The 16,202-nt window shown below is 44.9% G+C and overlaps 1 protein-coding gene across 5 annotated transcripts in view; it reads left to right on the forward strand.

The window, feature by feature from the left end:
* Positions 1–16,202, forward strand: part of atxn2 (ataxin 2) — a 128,665-nt gene that overhangs the window by 38,239 nt on the left and 74,224 nt on the right. For all 5 annotated transcript variants that reach the window (XM_059988118.1, XM_059988115.1, XM_059988119.1 and 2 more), the window contains one exon: positions 7,423–7,482. In XM_059988118.1, coding sequence (XP_059844101.1) covers positions 7,423–7,482 — 60 coding nt within the window. The remainder of the gene's footprint in view (positions 1–7,422; positions 7,483–16,202) is intronic.

Genomic DNA, 16,202 nt, shown 5'->3' on the forward strand with positions numbered 1-16,202 from the left:
AGAAATGTCTCTTCAAATAGGCTAGTTACTGCAGCTATTCTTCATCTTCAAGGTGCTTAGCAAAATCTGATCCACTATTTTCTTGAAAAGTATTCCTGCATTTCACTTTTCAGCTCAAACACTCTGTTGAGAATTCTTCCTATGCTGTGCCCTTTGTCCAGATTTTTTTAAAGCTACTAAATAACTTGTTGCTAGAGTTTTTTTTAAATGTGACTTTATTTTCAAAAGCTTTAATCTGTTTGTTTTGAGATTCCAATAGTCATTTAAAGTAATCACTTATATATGTCATATTGCTGTGCTTTGTAGTTAACTGTCTTTTCAGCTTTACTGGAGCCATTGCTACATTAGTAAGTTGTTGGCCAGGGACTAGGCACAATGGAATAGGACAACTTGGTTCACCAGTCCGTGTGAAACCCGTTGATAAGTAGCTTTCATTGTAAGGATATGCTATCGGCTCATTATTTTAGTTCCGCTCACTGCTTTTGTCTCCAGGACTCGGGAGAGGCTGGTGGACTGACTAGAAACATAGAAAACCTGCAGCACAATAAAGGCCTATCGGCCCACAAAGCTGTGCCGAATATGCCCTTACCTTAGAAATTACCTAGGGTTACCCATAGCCCTCAATTTTTCTAAGCTCCATGCTTAGGCATCTCTTAAAAGACCCTATCGTATCTGCCTCCACCACCTTCGCCAGCAGCCCATTCCACGCACTCACCACTCTGCGTTTTAAAAAAAAATAAAAATAAAAAAAAAGCAACAACTTACACATGACATCTCCTCTGTACCTACTTCCAAACACCTTAAAACTGCTTTTTCGTGCTAGCCACTTCAGGCCTGGGAAAAAGCCTCTGACTATCCACATGGTTAATGCCTCTCGTTACTTTGTACACCTCGATCAAGTCACCTCTCATCCTCCACCACTCCAAGGTGAAAAGGCTGAGTTTACTCAACTTATTCTCATAAGGCATGCTCGCCAATCCAGGCAACATCCTTGTAAATCTCCTCTGCACCCTTTCTGTGGTTTCCACATCCTTCCTGTAGTGAGGCGGCCAGAACTGAGCACAGTACTCCAAGTGGGGTCTGGCCAGGGTCCTAAATAGCTGCAACATTACTTCTTGGTTCCTAAACTTAATCCCACAATTGAAGAAGGCCAATGATCTATATGTCTTATGCCTTCTTAACCACAGAGTCAACCTGCGCAGCAGCTTTGAGTATCTTATGGACTCAGACCCCAAGATCCCTTAATCTTCTACACTGTCAAGAGTTTTACCATTAATACTATATTCTGCTATCATATTTGACCTACCAAAATGAACCACCTCATACTTATCTGGGTTGAACTCCATTTGCCGCTTCTCAGCCCAGTTTTGCATCTTATCAATGTCCCATTGTAACTTCTGACAGCCTTCCATACTATCCACAACACCCCCAAACTTTGTGTGATCAGCAAATTTATTAACCCATCCCTCCACTTTATCATCCAGGTCATTTATAAAAGTCACAAAGAGTAAGGGTCCCAGAACAGATCCCTGATGCACACCACTGGTCACCGACCTCCAAGCAGAATATGACCTGTCTACAACCACTCTTTCCCTTCTGTGGGCAAGCCAGTTCTGGATCCACAGAGCAATGTCCCCTTGGATCCCATACCTCCTTACTTTCTCAATAAGCCTTGCATATGGGGTACCTTATCAAATGCCCTGCTGAAATCCATATACACTACATCTACTGCTGTACCTCTATCAATGTTTTTAGTCACACCCTCAAAAATTTCAATCAGGCTTGTAAGGCGCTACCTCCCTTTCACAAAGCAATGCTGACTATTCTTAATCATAGTATGCCTCTCCAAATGTTCATAAATTCTGCCTCTCAGGATCTTTTCCAACAATTAACCAACCACTGAAGAAAGACTCGCTGGTCTATAATTTCCTGGGCTCTCTCTACTCCCTTTCTTGAATAATGGGACAACATCCGCAACCCTCCAATCATCTGGAACCTCACCTGTCCCCATTGATGATGCAAAGATCATCGCCAGAGGCTCAGCAATCTCCTCCCTTGCCACAGTAGCCTGGGGTACATCTCGTCCGGTCCTAGTGACTTATCCAACTTGGTGCTTTCCAAAAGCTCCAGCATATCCTCTTTCTTAATATCTACATGCTCAAGCTTTTCAGTCTGCTGTAGGTCATCCCTACAATCACCAAGATCCTTTTCTGTACTGAATACTGAATCAAAATACTTATTAAGTACCTCTGCTATCTCTTCCAGTTCCATACACACTTTTCCACTGTCACACTTGAAAGGTCCCATTCTCTCACATCTTATCCTCTTGTTCTCCACATACTTGTAGAATGCCTTGTGGTTTTCCTTAATCCTGTCTGCCAAAGCCTTCTCATGGCTCTCCTAATTTCATTCTTAAGCTCCTTCCTGCTAGCCTTAAAATCGTCTAGATTTCTATTATTACCTAGTTTATTGAAGCTTTCATAAGCTTTTCTCCTTGGCTAAATTTACAACAGCCTTTGTACACCATGGTTCCTGTACCCTGCCATCCTTTCCCTGTCTCATTGGAACGTACCTATTTAGAACTCCACGCCAATATCCCCTGAACATTTGCCATATTTCTTCCGTACATTTCCCTGAGAACATCTGTTCCCAATTTATGCTTCCAAGTTCCTGCCTGATGGCCTCATATTTCCCCTTACTCCAATTAAACACTTTACTAATTTGTCTGTTCCTATCCCTCCAATGCTGTGGTAAAGGAGATAGCATTGTGATTACTATCTCCAAAATGCTCTCCTACTGAGAGACCTGACACCTGACCGGGTTCATTTCCCAATACCAGGTCAAGTACAGCCTCTATTCTTGTAGGCTTATTGTGTCAAGAAACCTTCCTGAACACACTCCACCCCATCTAACCCCTCGCTGTAGGGACATGCCGATTGATATTCGGGAAATTAAAATCTCCCACCACGACAACCTTGTTATTATTACACCTTTCCAGAATCTGTCCTCTTTTGGGTCTCTGCTGCGGTCCTGAGTCTTCCAGTCACAGAGGGCAGTCAGTCAGAGTGTGTGCGCGCACCCAACAGGCAGCTCTCTGCCTCAGGACCCTGCAGAGATGCCTGTTCAATGACCACCCTCGGAGATGGCAGGTGCTGGCGACACACTTTCTGTGCCGGGGCACTGCCTACAGGAGGACACGTGGCTTCCAGTGGACAGCATCAGCCGTGCTGCTTTGTGGGAGCTGCCTGGCTTCTACTAAGAGCTGTTGAGAATATGGGGTCTCGTCTCATCCAGACAGGGTACTCCTGTACCTGTGGGAGACTGTGCTACCCCCCCCCCCCCCAATCCCATCATGGTAAGTGTGGAGGGGACTTAGGAAAGAGGAGAGGTTCCCTCAAAACATGAGCTATCTTATGGGGATGCCCACCATGCCCTTCTGTGGTGCTTCAAAACGTTTCTTGTACAGGCTGCTCTTGCACACCTTTCACTTCCTTGCCTTCATCTGCAGACCAGACTCTCCTTGGCAATATGTCTTTCCAGTTGGCAGTGAAGGAGTCCCCAATGAAAATCTCTTTATGCAGTGGTCCTTCCCCTGTGCTTCGGAGACTTTGGAAGGTGTTGCATAGGGTAGTACCCTGCAATAGGTTTTTAAGCAGGTTTACTGGCACCTTGTCCATTCTGTGGTCATGAGCAGTCAGTGTACCATGCTTATATAAAGTGTGAGAGGTTACAGCCCCTCTTTGAGTATCTGAAGAGGATGTCGCTCAGGTTCTGGTTGTACCTCAGTCCTGTGCTCCTTGTCTATGGACACCCAGTACGGAGGGGGACGGTTTGCAAGGAGGATCTACTGGTGGGCTTGCCCCTGGCTTGCCCAAGATGGCCATTCACGGGTCTAGGTAGTGGAAAGTCGAGGGCTCTCCCAGGGCCGACTGCTTTCCCCTCTTCTGAGGTTACATTCATGCCAGCCTGACCTTGGAGAGGGAGCATGTGATTACAATGGATAGAGTGAGGGTTTCTGGGAGTGGCGGATCACCCCCGCCCCCAGGGAATTGACTGTTTTATAAATGGTAATAATTTGAAATTGTTCACTGACTTGTAAAACTTGATATTTGTACTTTGTCTATTTGTTGTATAAACTTTTGCAGTTTTATAAAAAAAAAATGGACTTGCTTGTGTCTGTTGTTGCATTAGTGCAGTGAAATGACTGAGAAGATTGTAATTCTTTGGCTTCAACCTTATCAGAATTGTCTGCAGGCCTAGGCCTAGAATCCTCCTATTCCGTCTCACACTTACTCTTCAAAATTCACCACACTGGACCATCTTTAGAATGAAAATTTCCCTCCAATTTTCTACTACACCAATAGTTTGTTTGCTTCCATAGGTTAATATAGGTGGCGAGCAAAGGGAAGTTGGGGGAGGTACTTCAGGAGGGAGAGGCTGATCTCACATCCCAAGTCGGGCAAGTCTATTCAAAGCACACCACACTCCTCAACAGCCCTCCATCATCCTCTCCGTGCAATACAGCACTCACCAATCATCAGCTTCTGTCCTCCCTTCGTGCAATACAGCGCTTGCCAATTATCAAACTACTGTCCTCCCTTCCATGCAGTACAGCACTCACCAATGTCATGGCTTCCCCTATCTTGTGCCAAAAACTGAGAATGGACTCCAGGAAATAAATACTGTCCTACTGCACACTGCCTTACTGGGCTGAGAGACCTCTGTTCAGTCACTGCCCACCACTGCGGGTGTTAGCATTGGACACTGTGCGAAGTTCGAAAACTGGTGTGATTTTTTAAAAATCATGATCTCTAATGCAGCCCCTTTTGACCTCTCATGGAACTCCGGTTTTGAAGCCCTGCCGTAGAGTGGTAGTTGTTAAGGCAGCTCAGACTGCTCTTCTTGGGCACTGGTATAATTGTTTTTTGACGCAGGTGGGATCTTCTGACTGTAGCAGTGAGAGCTTGAAAATGTTTTTGAACACTCCCGCCAGTTGGTTGGCACAAGTTTTCAGAGCCTTACTGGGTACTCCATTGGGGCCTGCAGTCTTGTGAGGGCTCACCTTCCTGAAAAACAGCTTGAAATTAGCTTCTGAGACTGATCACAGAGTCACCGGCTGCTTCAGGAATCTTCATATATGTAGTTTTATTCTCCCTTTCAAAAGGGAGAATAAAAGGCATTGAGCTCATCTGGTAGTGAAGCATCACTGCCATTCATTAGCTTGGGTTTTGCTTTGCAAGAAGTAATACCTAGAAAACCTTGCCAGAGTTGACGTGCATCTGATGTTTCTTCCAACCATGCTTGGAATTGTTTCTTAGCTCTTGAAGATGTGCTTGGTTTTCTTGTACGGACCTGGGTCACCGGACTTAAATGCCAGGGATCTAGCCCTCAGCAGACTATAAAATTGCTGGTTCATCCAGTGCTTTTGATTTGAGTATGTGTGGTATGTTCTTGTAAGCACACATGCATCTACACAAATTTTAACGAAGTTGGTGACATCTGTGGTGTATTCATTCAGACTCAAAGATGAATCTCTGAATATAGTCCAGTTCACTGATTCAAAGCAGTCCTATAAGAGCTCCTGTGCTTCCTTTGTCCATACCTTCTTGGTCCTCACTACTGGTGGTACAGTCTTCAGTCTCTGCCTATTCTCAGGGAGAAGAAGCACAGACAGGTGATCAGACTTTCCAAACTATGGGCATGGAGTAGCATGATAAGTGGTCTTGATGGTAACAGTGGTCCAGTGTGTTGGTTCCCCGGTGTGACAAGTGATTTGTTGTTAATAATTATTTACAGGTTTTTCCAATCTGGCTTGGTTAAAATCCCCCAGAATGATGGGGAAGATGTCAGAATGTGCTGTTTCATGCCTGATGATCACGTTGCTCAGATCGTCTAGAGCCTGTTTGACATCATCCTGTGGTAGCATGTACACCACTACCAAAATGATCAGTCAAATCTCCTATGGCAGATACAATGAATGGCACTTGACTGCGAGGTGTTCCAGGTCTGGCAAACAGAACTGGGACAGCATTGCCATGTTTGTACAATATGCGGAATTGATCATGAAACAAATCCAACTGCCCCTTTAGCTTTAAAGGATTCTGTAGTCCTGTCTTGGTGGTGTATTGTGAACCCATCAATCTGAATTGCATCTGGAATGGAAGGGGTTAACCAAGATTCCATGAAATAAAATATGCAAGTTGTCTAAATGTCCCATTGATACAGCACCCTAGCTCTGAGATCTTCAGTTTCATTTAACAGAGACTGTACGTTTGCCAGCAAGATTGTCAGTATTGGGAGTCAAAAACCTTTTATTAAAAGCGCACATTAGCCCAGTGCAACAACCTCATTTCTGCTGACCTCTTAAGGTTACAGTGAAAATGAAGATTTCAAAAATGCATTCGTTGAAAGCATTGGCTGAAGGCAGTCCATAATTGCACTAGGTGTCTGTGCTGATTTTGTTCATTTACAGTTAATTAAAAGAAGGCATTAGACTGCACTGGATGAGTTTCTCCATTGATAACTATTAGGAACGGATACACAGTTTTATAGTATTGTAGTATTAATAGTGTTCAAATTTGTTACATTTTTTCATTTCAAGACATAATTAGTTACTCTGTTTACCAGTAGTTTGTCACCTTTCTACCTTGTTAACTGTTTCCATGAAGCTTCAGCTAATTTTGACAACCATTTAATTGGGTCAGAAGTACAGGTCCAAAATTGTCCAATTAACCAGAGTCCACTGTACTTATGTTTGTAAAAGCCCTGCAATTATAAATTCAGAAATTCAAAGTTTTGAGAAATTTGAATCAAGATCTGTATGCAGTTCTTATTATAATGCACAAAAAAAGAACCTTATGTATTTTGTCCAAAGGAGAACTTAAGCATTCTACAGATGTTTGTATTATATGGTAACAAACCTGAACAAGAATCTGTTGTTTCTGAGCATGTTTTTGGGAAAGTGTACTGCTTGCTTTTTGGGTTCATGTTCTGACAATCGGAATGGAAAAAGGGTTTTTTTTAATCCCATAAACCCCTACCATTAATCAAGATGTCCATGGACTCCAGGTTGGAAACTCCTGGCCTATAGTTTAGATACCATAGGCTACGTTTGAAGGGAATTGAAAGAATTTATGAAGTGCTGTTAAAATTTGAAGATTATTCTGTTCCAAAAAGATTACATACAAACAAATTTAATATTTATTGTTAGCGTGAGTACAAATTTATAGTTGTAATCTATATTTACTAGTAATAATTGAAATTATTGCTGTCTTTTGAACTTGCCAATCTATTTGAAGGGCTCTATATTAAACAAAATGCCAGGAAGATGTGATGCTGTGATTACTGTACTTGGTTGAGCATGTGTACTTAAATTATTAATATTTTCAAAAAAGTGAATGTCTTAAAAATGTTTTCTTTCAGATTCAGTACGATGGAATATATGCAAACATGCGTATGGTTCATATTCTTACATCAGTTGTAGTAAGTATTACATTTAAATCATTTTTAATATATTTAATTCTAAAGTGTTTTTTTAGTTTTAGTTTTGAAATTTATTACAAAAAGCGAGCTTTGGGGTAGTTTTAATTTTAACAACTTTTGTAATCATGGAAGATGGTGAATGCTAAATACAATACAGGAACAGTTTTCATTTTGTTAAAGGATTACCTGTTTAAAATAGACTTTTTCCTGATTCATGTTGGTCCTTCATAATTTACTACTATAGAGTGAATAACATTACTACCCTAAATTAAGCTTAAGTGATACTCAAGCAACGCACACAAAATGCTGGTGGAACACAGCAGGCCGGGGAGCATCTATAGGAAGAAAGATGATACTGTTTGAATTCTGCCCCCCTCCATGCACCTTGGTTAGGATCTTTCAACAGTATATGATCCAAATTACAAGAATAACCACAAACACCTTAACATTAAGCTTTCTGTGAACAGAGATCTTGACTTTTTCATCCTCCACAGAAGTCAGCATCATTGGGTGCTTAAATTTGAAAGTGATACCTTTACTGTTGCAATTAGCAAAACACAATGCTTGGTCTGGGGTTCTTAGTTTTTATTTGTATATGTTTTGAGTATACACATATGGGGTTGAAAAATGGGCTATATTGTGGCTGCACTTGGGTTTATTAGTAAGAGGTATTTGTGGGGAGACTGAAAGTAATTGCTTCAGATCCTATTACAGTACTTGTGGGGCAAATAAAGAAAAAAATGTTTGTAGCCAAGAGTCTTCTGGTCTCAAATTATCTAATATTTTCATAATACAATTGTGGATAATATTTGCCACCTTTTTCACTGTCATTACTTACTTTAGAAATAAGAATATTTACCTCCATTTAAAAAAAGATTGTGATAAGAATAAAATTACGTAAATTGTAGAAACTTGCACATCCTTTTGATTACCATTGTCAGGTCAGCATTTCAGATGAAAGAGAATGAGAGGAGTGACAGTGACGAAACGGCTTCAATATCAAACTTGACTTTTCTGCTTTAAATAATGTGATAGATATCTTTTCCTGAGAGCAGATCTACACATGAAACAAAATTTGTATGAATGCTAGGAAACCAGCATTCTAGTTTAACATTCACAAATTACATCTAGAATTTTTTTGGAATTCTGCATTTAGGAAGAAATTGCATTTTGGTTGTATCACCATAAAGATTATCTTTTCTGTTGATGCTTTATGAGGAGCATTATGCATTTGACATTTAGTTAGAACATGACTCATTTGCAACCAGTGTTTCTTTGCCTTTACTAATACTTTCTCTTGGTACCCTTGCTTGATAAGAAAGTCTGTGGACCTCAGATTTGAAAGCTTCAATTGTCCTGGCAGACACAAAAGCTTTTTGAGGGGGGCTACACAGAAGTATTTTATCTTTGTATGGAAAATGAGCTTCCTATCTTCATTCCTGAATGGCCTTGGTCTTATTTTATGTCACCTTGTTCTTGATTTCTTGAACAAAAGAAATAACTTTTTAGTTAATCCTCTCAATGCATGCAGAGCATGTTTATGGAAATTATTTTCATAATTTAACCTTAAGACTTAGTACTGTCTTGAAAGTGAATGCATGTTTTCAAACTGACAGGAATGATCTAACGTTCTTCAGGGTCTTGCACCAGAGCATAAATTTCTTCTTTTTATTAACATAACTCAAATTGTACATTACTCATGAGAATGATTGCAGTGCACCCTATCCTCGTTATATGCGGGGGATACATACCTTGCAGTCGGCGCATAATGTGAATAATTATTTAAATGGAGAAAATAGGGATGCGTTCCAGAGGGCTTCCTAAATGTGTTTTATCTGTAATTTATTCACATTTCCATACCATACCTATACCTGTTGGTGAGTACAGTACTCACCAACAGTGGCAGGTGTGTTCGCTCCGGGAGATGAGCGGGTGTTGTGGTGTCGGGATCATGTCAAGCACAGCAAGGGGTGAAGGAAGACTCACAGAACTCTTAGAACTCCTGGCAGCAGGAGATGACACCAGTTTGAATAAAGTGGTGAGGGTTGTTTGCTTGGCAGCATTTTGTTTTTCAACATAAGTTTGCTTGTAGGGAAGAAGGGTTGACGGCAGGGAACGACTGAAATGCTGACTCCGTTCTAAACTTGGGGCCATGTCCATCGCCATTTCTGCCAAGTGTTCCAACTTCCACCATTCCCTCACCGTTGGTAAACTCCGAGGATTTTCAAAATCATCTGTTGCTTGCAGCATCTGATAGTTCACTGTAAAAAAAAACAACAACAACAAAAACAAATATGCTTGGAATATGGATCATACCTTGATCGAGTGGCTGAATCAGCGATGTTGTGTTAGGCGGCAGGAAACGCACTGTTAGGATGAATGTTGTCCAAATGTTCAGGATGGGCTGGCGCATTGTCAAGCAACAAAAGAACTTTAAGGCAAGATTCTGTTCCCAGCAGTAGTGTCCCAGAGCTGTGTTACCTTCAGCTGATGCTGTACTGTTCATAATTTCCAACATTTTTTCAAGTGTTAAAGCAGTTCTCTGCCGCTCGGCTGATGGCCCAGGATGTGACATTGGCTGCTTAAGAGGCATAGTTAAAAATTTCAAGTGCAAAATCACTGCACCATAGGTAAAACCAACAAAAGTTCAAGAGTGCAAGATTGCACATCCATACCTTGCCAAAACCAATGCGAGACTGGCGGGAGTGAGACTGTGAGGCACGCGCATGTGACATATTGGCGGGAAAGCAGTGCTCCTCGCATAACTGTGAGTTTCGGATGCATAAAAGGAGTCGTTGGTAGAATTAGGTTCCTTGCATAATTGAATCTGCGTAGTCTGAAGACGCATTTAACGAGGATAGGGTGCATCTTGAAATTAGTTGCTTTGAATAATAGAGTATTCAATGAAGAAGGGACTGTTTTGCTTTCCTGTCTCATTCTGAAATCCTCAGTTGGAGCTTTCCAATTGAAAATCATTCTGTAACTATTTTCATTGGCTCCTTTCAAATACTCAAATGAATTCTGTTTCAAACAATGTCAAAATTTGTGTCTTATTGTTTCTCCATATTTTATAAGTTCAGATTGAACAAATAATGAGCTCCCCTTTCATTATTCCCATGAATCTTTGCTGTCCTGAAATTGATTTGCCATACAGTGGCACCACATATCCATTGTGTTGACTTGGAATTGGTGGTACCACTCTTTTCCAGAATGATATTGTGCAGTGTTGCCTTGTTTCTGACTTGAATTTGTTAATCAACATTGGCACTTCAGTGGAGATTTGCATGATTATTGCATTACTAAAAATATTTTCATTAAAATGAGATTAATCTGTGGCTCTGTACTGTAGATCTGGTCGATTGTAAACAAATCATTTTCCTTCAGCTAACAATGTTAAGAACAGATTGAGATCATTAATTCATTAATACGAGAACATCTGCAGATGCTGGAAATCCAGAGTAACATGAACAGAATGCTGGAGGAACACAGCAGGTCAAGCAGCATTTATGGAAAAGAGTAAATAGTCAATGTTTTGTGCTGAGACCCTTCATCAGGACTGGAAAGGAAGGGGGAAGAAGTCAGAATAAGAAGGTTGAGGGGAGGAAGAAGTGCAAGTTGGCAGGTGATGGGGGATACTGGGAGAGGGGGAGGGATAAAGAGCTGGGAAGTTGATTGGTATAAGAGGTAAAGGGCTGGAGAAGAGAGAATCTGATAGAGCACAGAAGAGTGTGGAATAAAAGGAAAGGGGTGGGAGTTGATGGACAGCTAAGAAGTGAAGGTGTGAGAGGGAAAGAGGAATGGGGGAAGGTGAAGAGGAGGATGGGGACATTTACCATAAGTTCAAGAAGTTGATGTTTATTCCCCATCACAGAGTGGTTTTCCACGTTGAGCAGTAATCTTTGAAACCTCAAGCTTGCAGCACCTAAGTTGAAACTACCTGAAAAGAATGTTTTCAAAATATTTGACTGCAATTTTTTTGGGGAATTTTTGTTTTTGTTCTTTTTGCAATTCCTGTGAACGGTTTCATAATGCTACATTACGGAGGAAGTCCGGTGCTTCAGAACATAAAGATGCATTATGCTTTATTGCCCCTTTTCATTTTGCCAAATCTTTCACTCCATGAATCTTCTTTTTTACCTCATTATTTGATCCATTTTGTTTTTTTGCTGCTGTATCTGATATTGTGCAAAAGCTGAAAAGGGTAAACTTAACTTAAAATTAAGTTTAACCTAGTTAAACTTAAAACTTAAGTTTTAAACTTAATGTAATTTTTCTAACAAAATAAGGTACCTTATTGGGGGGAGAAAATAAATCTTCACAAAGGTGCCAAACTATACACAATATTTACTGTTGCTGTAACTGAATGTCTAGTGTTCACCCAAATAGAGAGAAAAAATATAAATAGAGTGAAGCTAATGCCTACTGGCCCAACATTTACAATTCAGATACTAATGTGTAAAACAAGTCTATACATATCATTCAACATCATGTGTTGTCATAGCTGTCCGGTTGGCTCTAGGCCGGTGTGAGATGTTTCCTGTGAAAACATCTCACTGCTCTCAGGTTGTAAAAATCATTTACTGCTTCATTTGGCAGTAAAAATCATAGGAAAATACAGCATAGAAACAGACCCTTCAGCCCATCTAGTCTTTGCCAGAGCATTTAAGCTTCCTAGTCCCATCGACCTGCACCTGGACTATAGCCTTCTGTACTCCATACCCGTGCCATCCATGTATCTACCCAGACTTCTCTTAAAGGTTGAAATCGAGCTCGCGTGTGCCACCTGTGATGACAGCTTGCTCCACACACTCACAGCCCTCTAAGTGAAGAAACTTCCCCTCATGATCCCTTTAAACTTTTCACCTTTCATCATTAACTCATGACCTCTAATTGTAGCCCCAGCCAACATCAGTGGAAAAGCTTTCAAATCTCCCCTCAAAATTCTACGTTCCAAGGAATAAAGTCCTAACCTATTCAATATTTCATTTATAATTCAGTTCCTCCAGTTTTGGCAACATTGTAAATTTTCTCTACACACTTTCAACCTTATTTACATCTTTCCTATAGGTGGGTGACCAAATTTGCACACAATACTCCCAATTAGGCCTCACCAATGTCTCGTACAGCTTCAACATAACATCCTGTCTCCTGTACTCAGTACTTTGATTTATGAAGGCCAGTGTGTCACAGGGTTTTTATGAGCCTATCTGTCTGTGCCACCACTTTCAGTGTGTTATGGACCTGATTCCCAGATCCCTTTGTTCTACTGCACTCTTCAGTGCATTACTGATCACTATGTAAGATCTACCCTGGTAGGTCCTACTGAAGTGCAACACCTCGCACTTGTCTGCATTAAATTCCATTTTTCAGCCCATTTTGACATCTGGTCCAGATCCCGCTGCAAGCTCTGATAGCCTTCCTTGCTGTCTACTACACCCCCAATCTTAGTGTCTTCTGCAAATTTGACAATCCAGTTAACTGTATTATTGTGGTGACACATTTCCTAGCGTATCCGAACCGACTCACAATTAGATAGCCTACGGGGGTTTGCGAGCACAGAGCTTTGGAGCCTCTGCGCCGTGGGGGGCCGGTTGACAGAGGCTTAAAAGTGAGGCTGAAGTTTTCGAATAAAGTTTTTTCCTTCGACTGCAGTTACCGACTCCGTGTCGTAATTTTAGCGCTGCGTGTAGCATACCGCTACAATTGGTGACCCCGACGGTCCAAACGATTTTTGGACCAGAAATGACCGACGCCGCCTCTGTTCATGCGGTTTCGTTGAAACTGCCAGGTTTCTGGACACAGCGCCCGGACCTATGGTTCCAGCAAGCCGAAGCCCAATTCCACGTTCGCCAGATCACCTCAGAAGACACCGCTACTACTACGTGGTGAGCTCCCTCGACCAGGACACAGCGGCCCAGGTCGCGGAGTTCGTACAGTCGCCCCCGGCAGACGGCAGGTACACGGAATTCAAAGCCCTGCTCCTCAGGACTTTTGGACTCTCACGGCGCGAGCGGGCTGCCCGTTTACTGCACCTGGATGGCTTGGGCGACAGACCTCCATCGGCTTTAATGAATGAGATGTTGTCTCTCGCCGGCGAACACACACCCTGCCTCATGTTTGAGCAGGCATTCCTGGAGCAGCTGCCCGAGGACATCCGCCTGCTGCTGTCCGACGCGGATTTCAGTGACCCCCGGAAGGTGGCAGCCCGGGCGGACTTGCTGTGGAACGCCAAAAAGGTGAGCGGGGCGTCCATCGCACAGATCTCCCAGCCCCGCTCCCGGCAGCAAACCAGTCCAGGCCCGGCCGCAGAGCCCGCCAACCCTCGGCCCAATGAACACTGGTGCTTCTACCACCAGCGGTGGGGTGCAGAAGCCCGCCGTTGTCGCCCGCCCTGCGAGTTCCTGGGAAACGCCAGGGCCAGCCGCCGCTGATGGCTACGGCGGCTGGCCATCGGGATAGCCTCCTGTATGTGTGGGATAGAAGTTCGGGACGCCGGTTTTTGGTCGATACTGGGGCTGAGATCAGCGTTTTACCTCCGACGAGTTACGACACCCGCAGCAGAGCACCGGGTCCCCCTCTGAGGGCCGTGAATGGCAGCACCGTAAGGACCTATGGCACCCGCCAGGTGCAGCTACTGTTCAGCTCCAGCCAGTTCACGTGGGACTTCACACTGGCCGCCGTAGCCCAACTGCTTCTGGGTGCGGATTTTTTGCGGGCTCACGGCCTGCTGGTCGACCTGCCCAGGAAGGGACTGGTACACGCCGAGACCTTTCAGACGTTCTCCCTGGGTGCAGCCCAGTTGCCGGCCCCTCACCTCGGCTCCATCACGCTGTCCGACAACGACTTCACCAGGGTCCTGGCGGAGTTCCCATCGGTTCTGGCACCGCAGTTCACAGCAGCCATGCCCAGGCACGGCGTACAGCACCACATCCCGACCCAGGGACCACCCCTCCACGCCTGCGCTCGGCGGCTTCCCCCAGACAAGCTCCGACTGGCGAAGGAGGAGTTCCAGAGGATGGAGGAATTGGGGATCATCCGGCGGTCCGACAGCCCATGGGCTTCCCCCCTGCACATGGTGCCCAAAGCGACGGGGGGCTGGAGACCGTGCGGCGACTACCGCAGGCTGAACGAGGCTACCACACCGCACCGCTACCCTGTGCCGCACATTCAGGACTTTGCGGCCAACCTGCACGGTGCACGGATCTTCTCCAAGGTAGATCTCGTCCGGGGATACCATCAAATCCCGATGCATCCTGACGACGTCCCCAGAACGGCTCTCATCACCCCATTCGGTCTTTTCGAGTTCCTCCGCATGCCGTTCGGCCTGAAGAATGCCACACAGACGTTCCAGCGGTTAATGGACGTGGTGGGACGGGACCTGGACTTCGCGTTCATCTATTTGGATGACATCCTCATAGCCAGCGGCAGTCGTCAGGAGCATCTGTCCCACCTCCGTCAACTCTGCGCCCGACTGAGTGAGTACGGTCTTACAATCAACCCTGCCAAATGCCAGTTCGGACTCGATACCATTGACTTCCTGGGCCACAGAATTACTAAAGCCGGGGCAACCCCTCTGCCCGCTAAGGTAGATGCGGTCCGCCACTTCCCCCGACCCACCACGATCAAAGGCCTTCAGGAATTCGTAGGTATGGTCAATTTCTACCGCCGCTTCCTCCCTTCAGCTGCCCGGATCATGCGCCCTCTGTTCGCCCTGATGTTGGGTCCGAGCAAGGACATTACCTGGGACGAGGAGTCCGCCGCCGCTTTCGTTCAAACGAAGGAAGCTTTGGCGGACGCCACAATGCTAGTACATCCCAGAATGGACACCCCTACTGCCCTCACAGTGGACGCATCCAACACAGCAGTCGGTGGGGTGCTGGAGCAACTCATCGCAGGTTGCTGGCAACCCCTGGCGTTTTTCAGCAAACACCTGCGACCACCCGAGCTTAAGTACAGTGCTTTCGACCGGGAACTGTTGGCGCTCTACCTGGCAATCCGGCATTTCAGGTATTTCCCAGAAGGTCGGCCCTTCACCGCGTTCACGGACCACAAACCGCTTACCTTTGCGTTTACGAAAGCATCCGACCCCTGGTCATCCCGCCAGCAACGCCACCTGTCCTACATCTCTGAATACACGACGGATGTCCGGCACGTCTCGGGTAAGGACAATGTCGTGGCGGATGCGCTCTCTCGCCCTACCGTTCATGCCCTTTCCCAAGGGGTAGACTTTGAGGCGCTGGCAGAGGCACAGCAGGCGGATGAGGAGATTCCGAGTTACAGGACCACAGTCTCCGGTCTGCAGCTCCAGGACCTCCCCGTGGGCCCGGGTGAGAGGACCCTACTCTGTGACGTCGCCACCGGCCAGCCCCGTCCGGTCGTCCCGACAGCATGGCGGCGCCGCGTTTTCGACTCCATTCATAACTTGGCGCATCCCTCCATCCAGACAACTGTCCGGATGGTTTCCAGCAGGTTCGTTTGGCACGGACTCCGCAAACAGGTCAGTGAATGGGCCAGAACGTGCATGCACTGCCAGACGGCCAAGGTGCAGCGGCACACCAAAGCCCCACCGCAGCAGTTCCATCCCGCCCACCGGCGTTTCGACCACATTCATGTGGATATCGTGGGCCCCCTGCCAGTGTCGCGCGGAGCGCGTTACCTCCTGACTATCGTGGACTGGTTCACAAGATGGCCAGAGGCGGTCCCGCTCACCGACACCACCT

The sequence above is a fragment of the Hypanus sabinus genome, chromosome 13, assembly GCF_030144855.1.
Source record: "Hypanus sabinus isolate sHypSab1 chromosome 13, sHypSab1.hap1, whole genome shotgun sequence".
Lineage (NCBI taxonomy): Eukaryota > Metazoa > Chordata > Chondrichthyes > Myliobatiformes > Dasyatidae > Hypanus > Hypanus sabinus.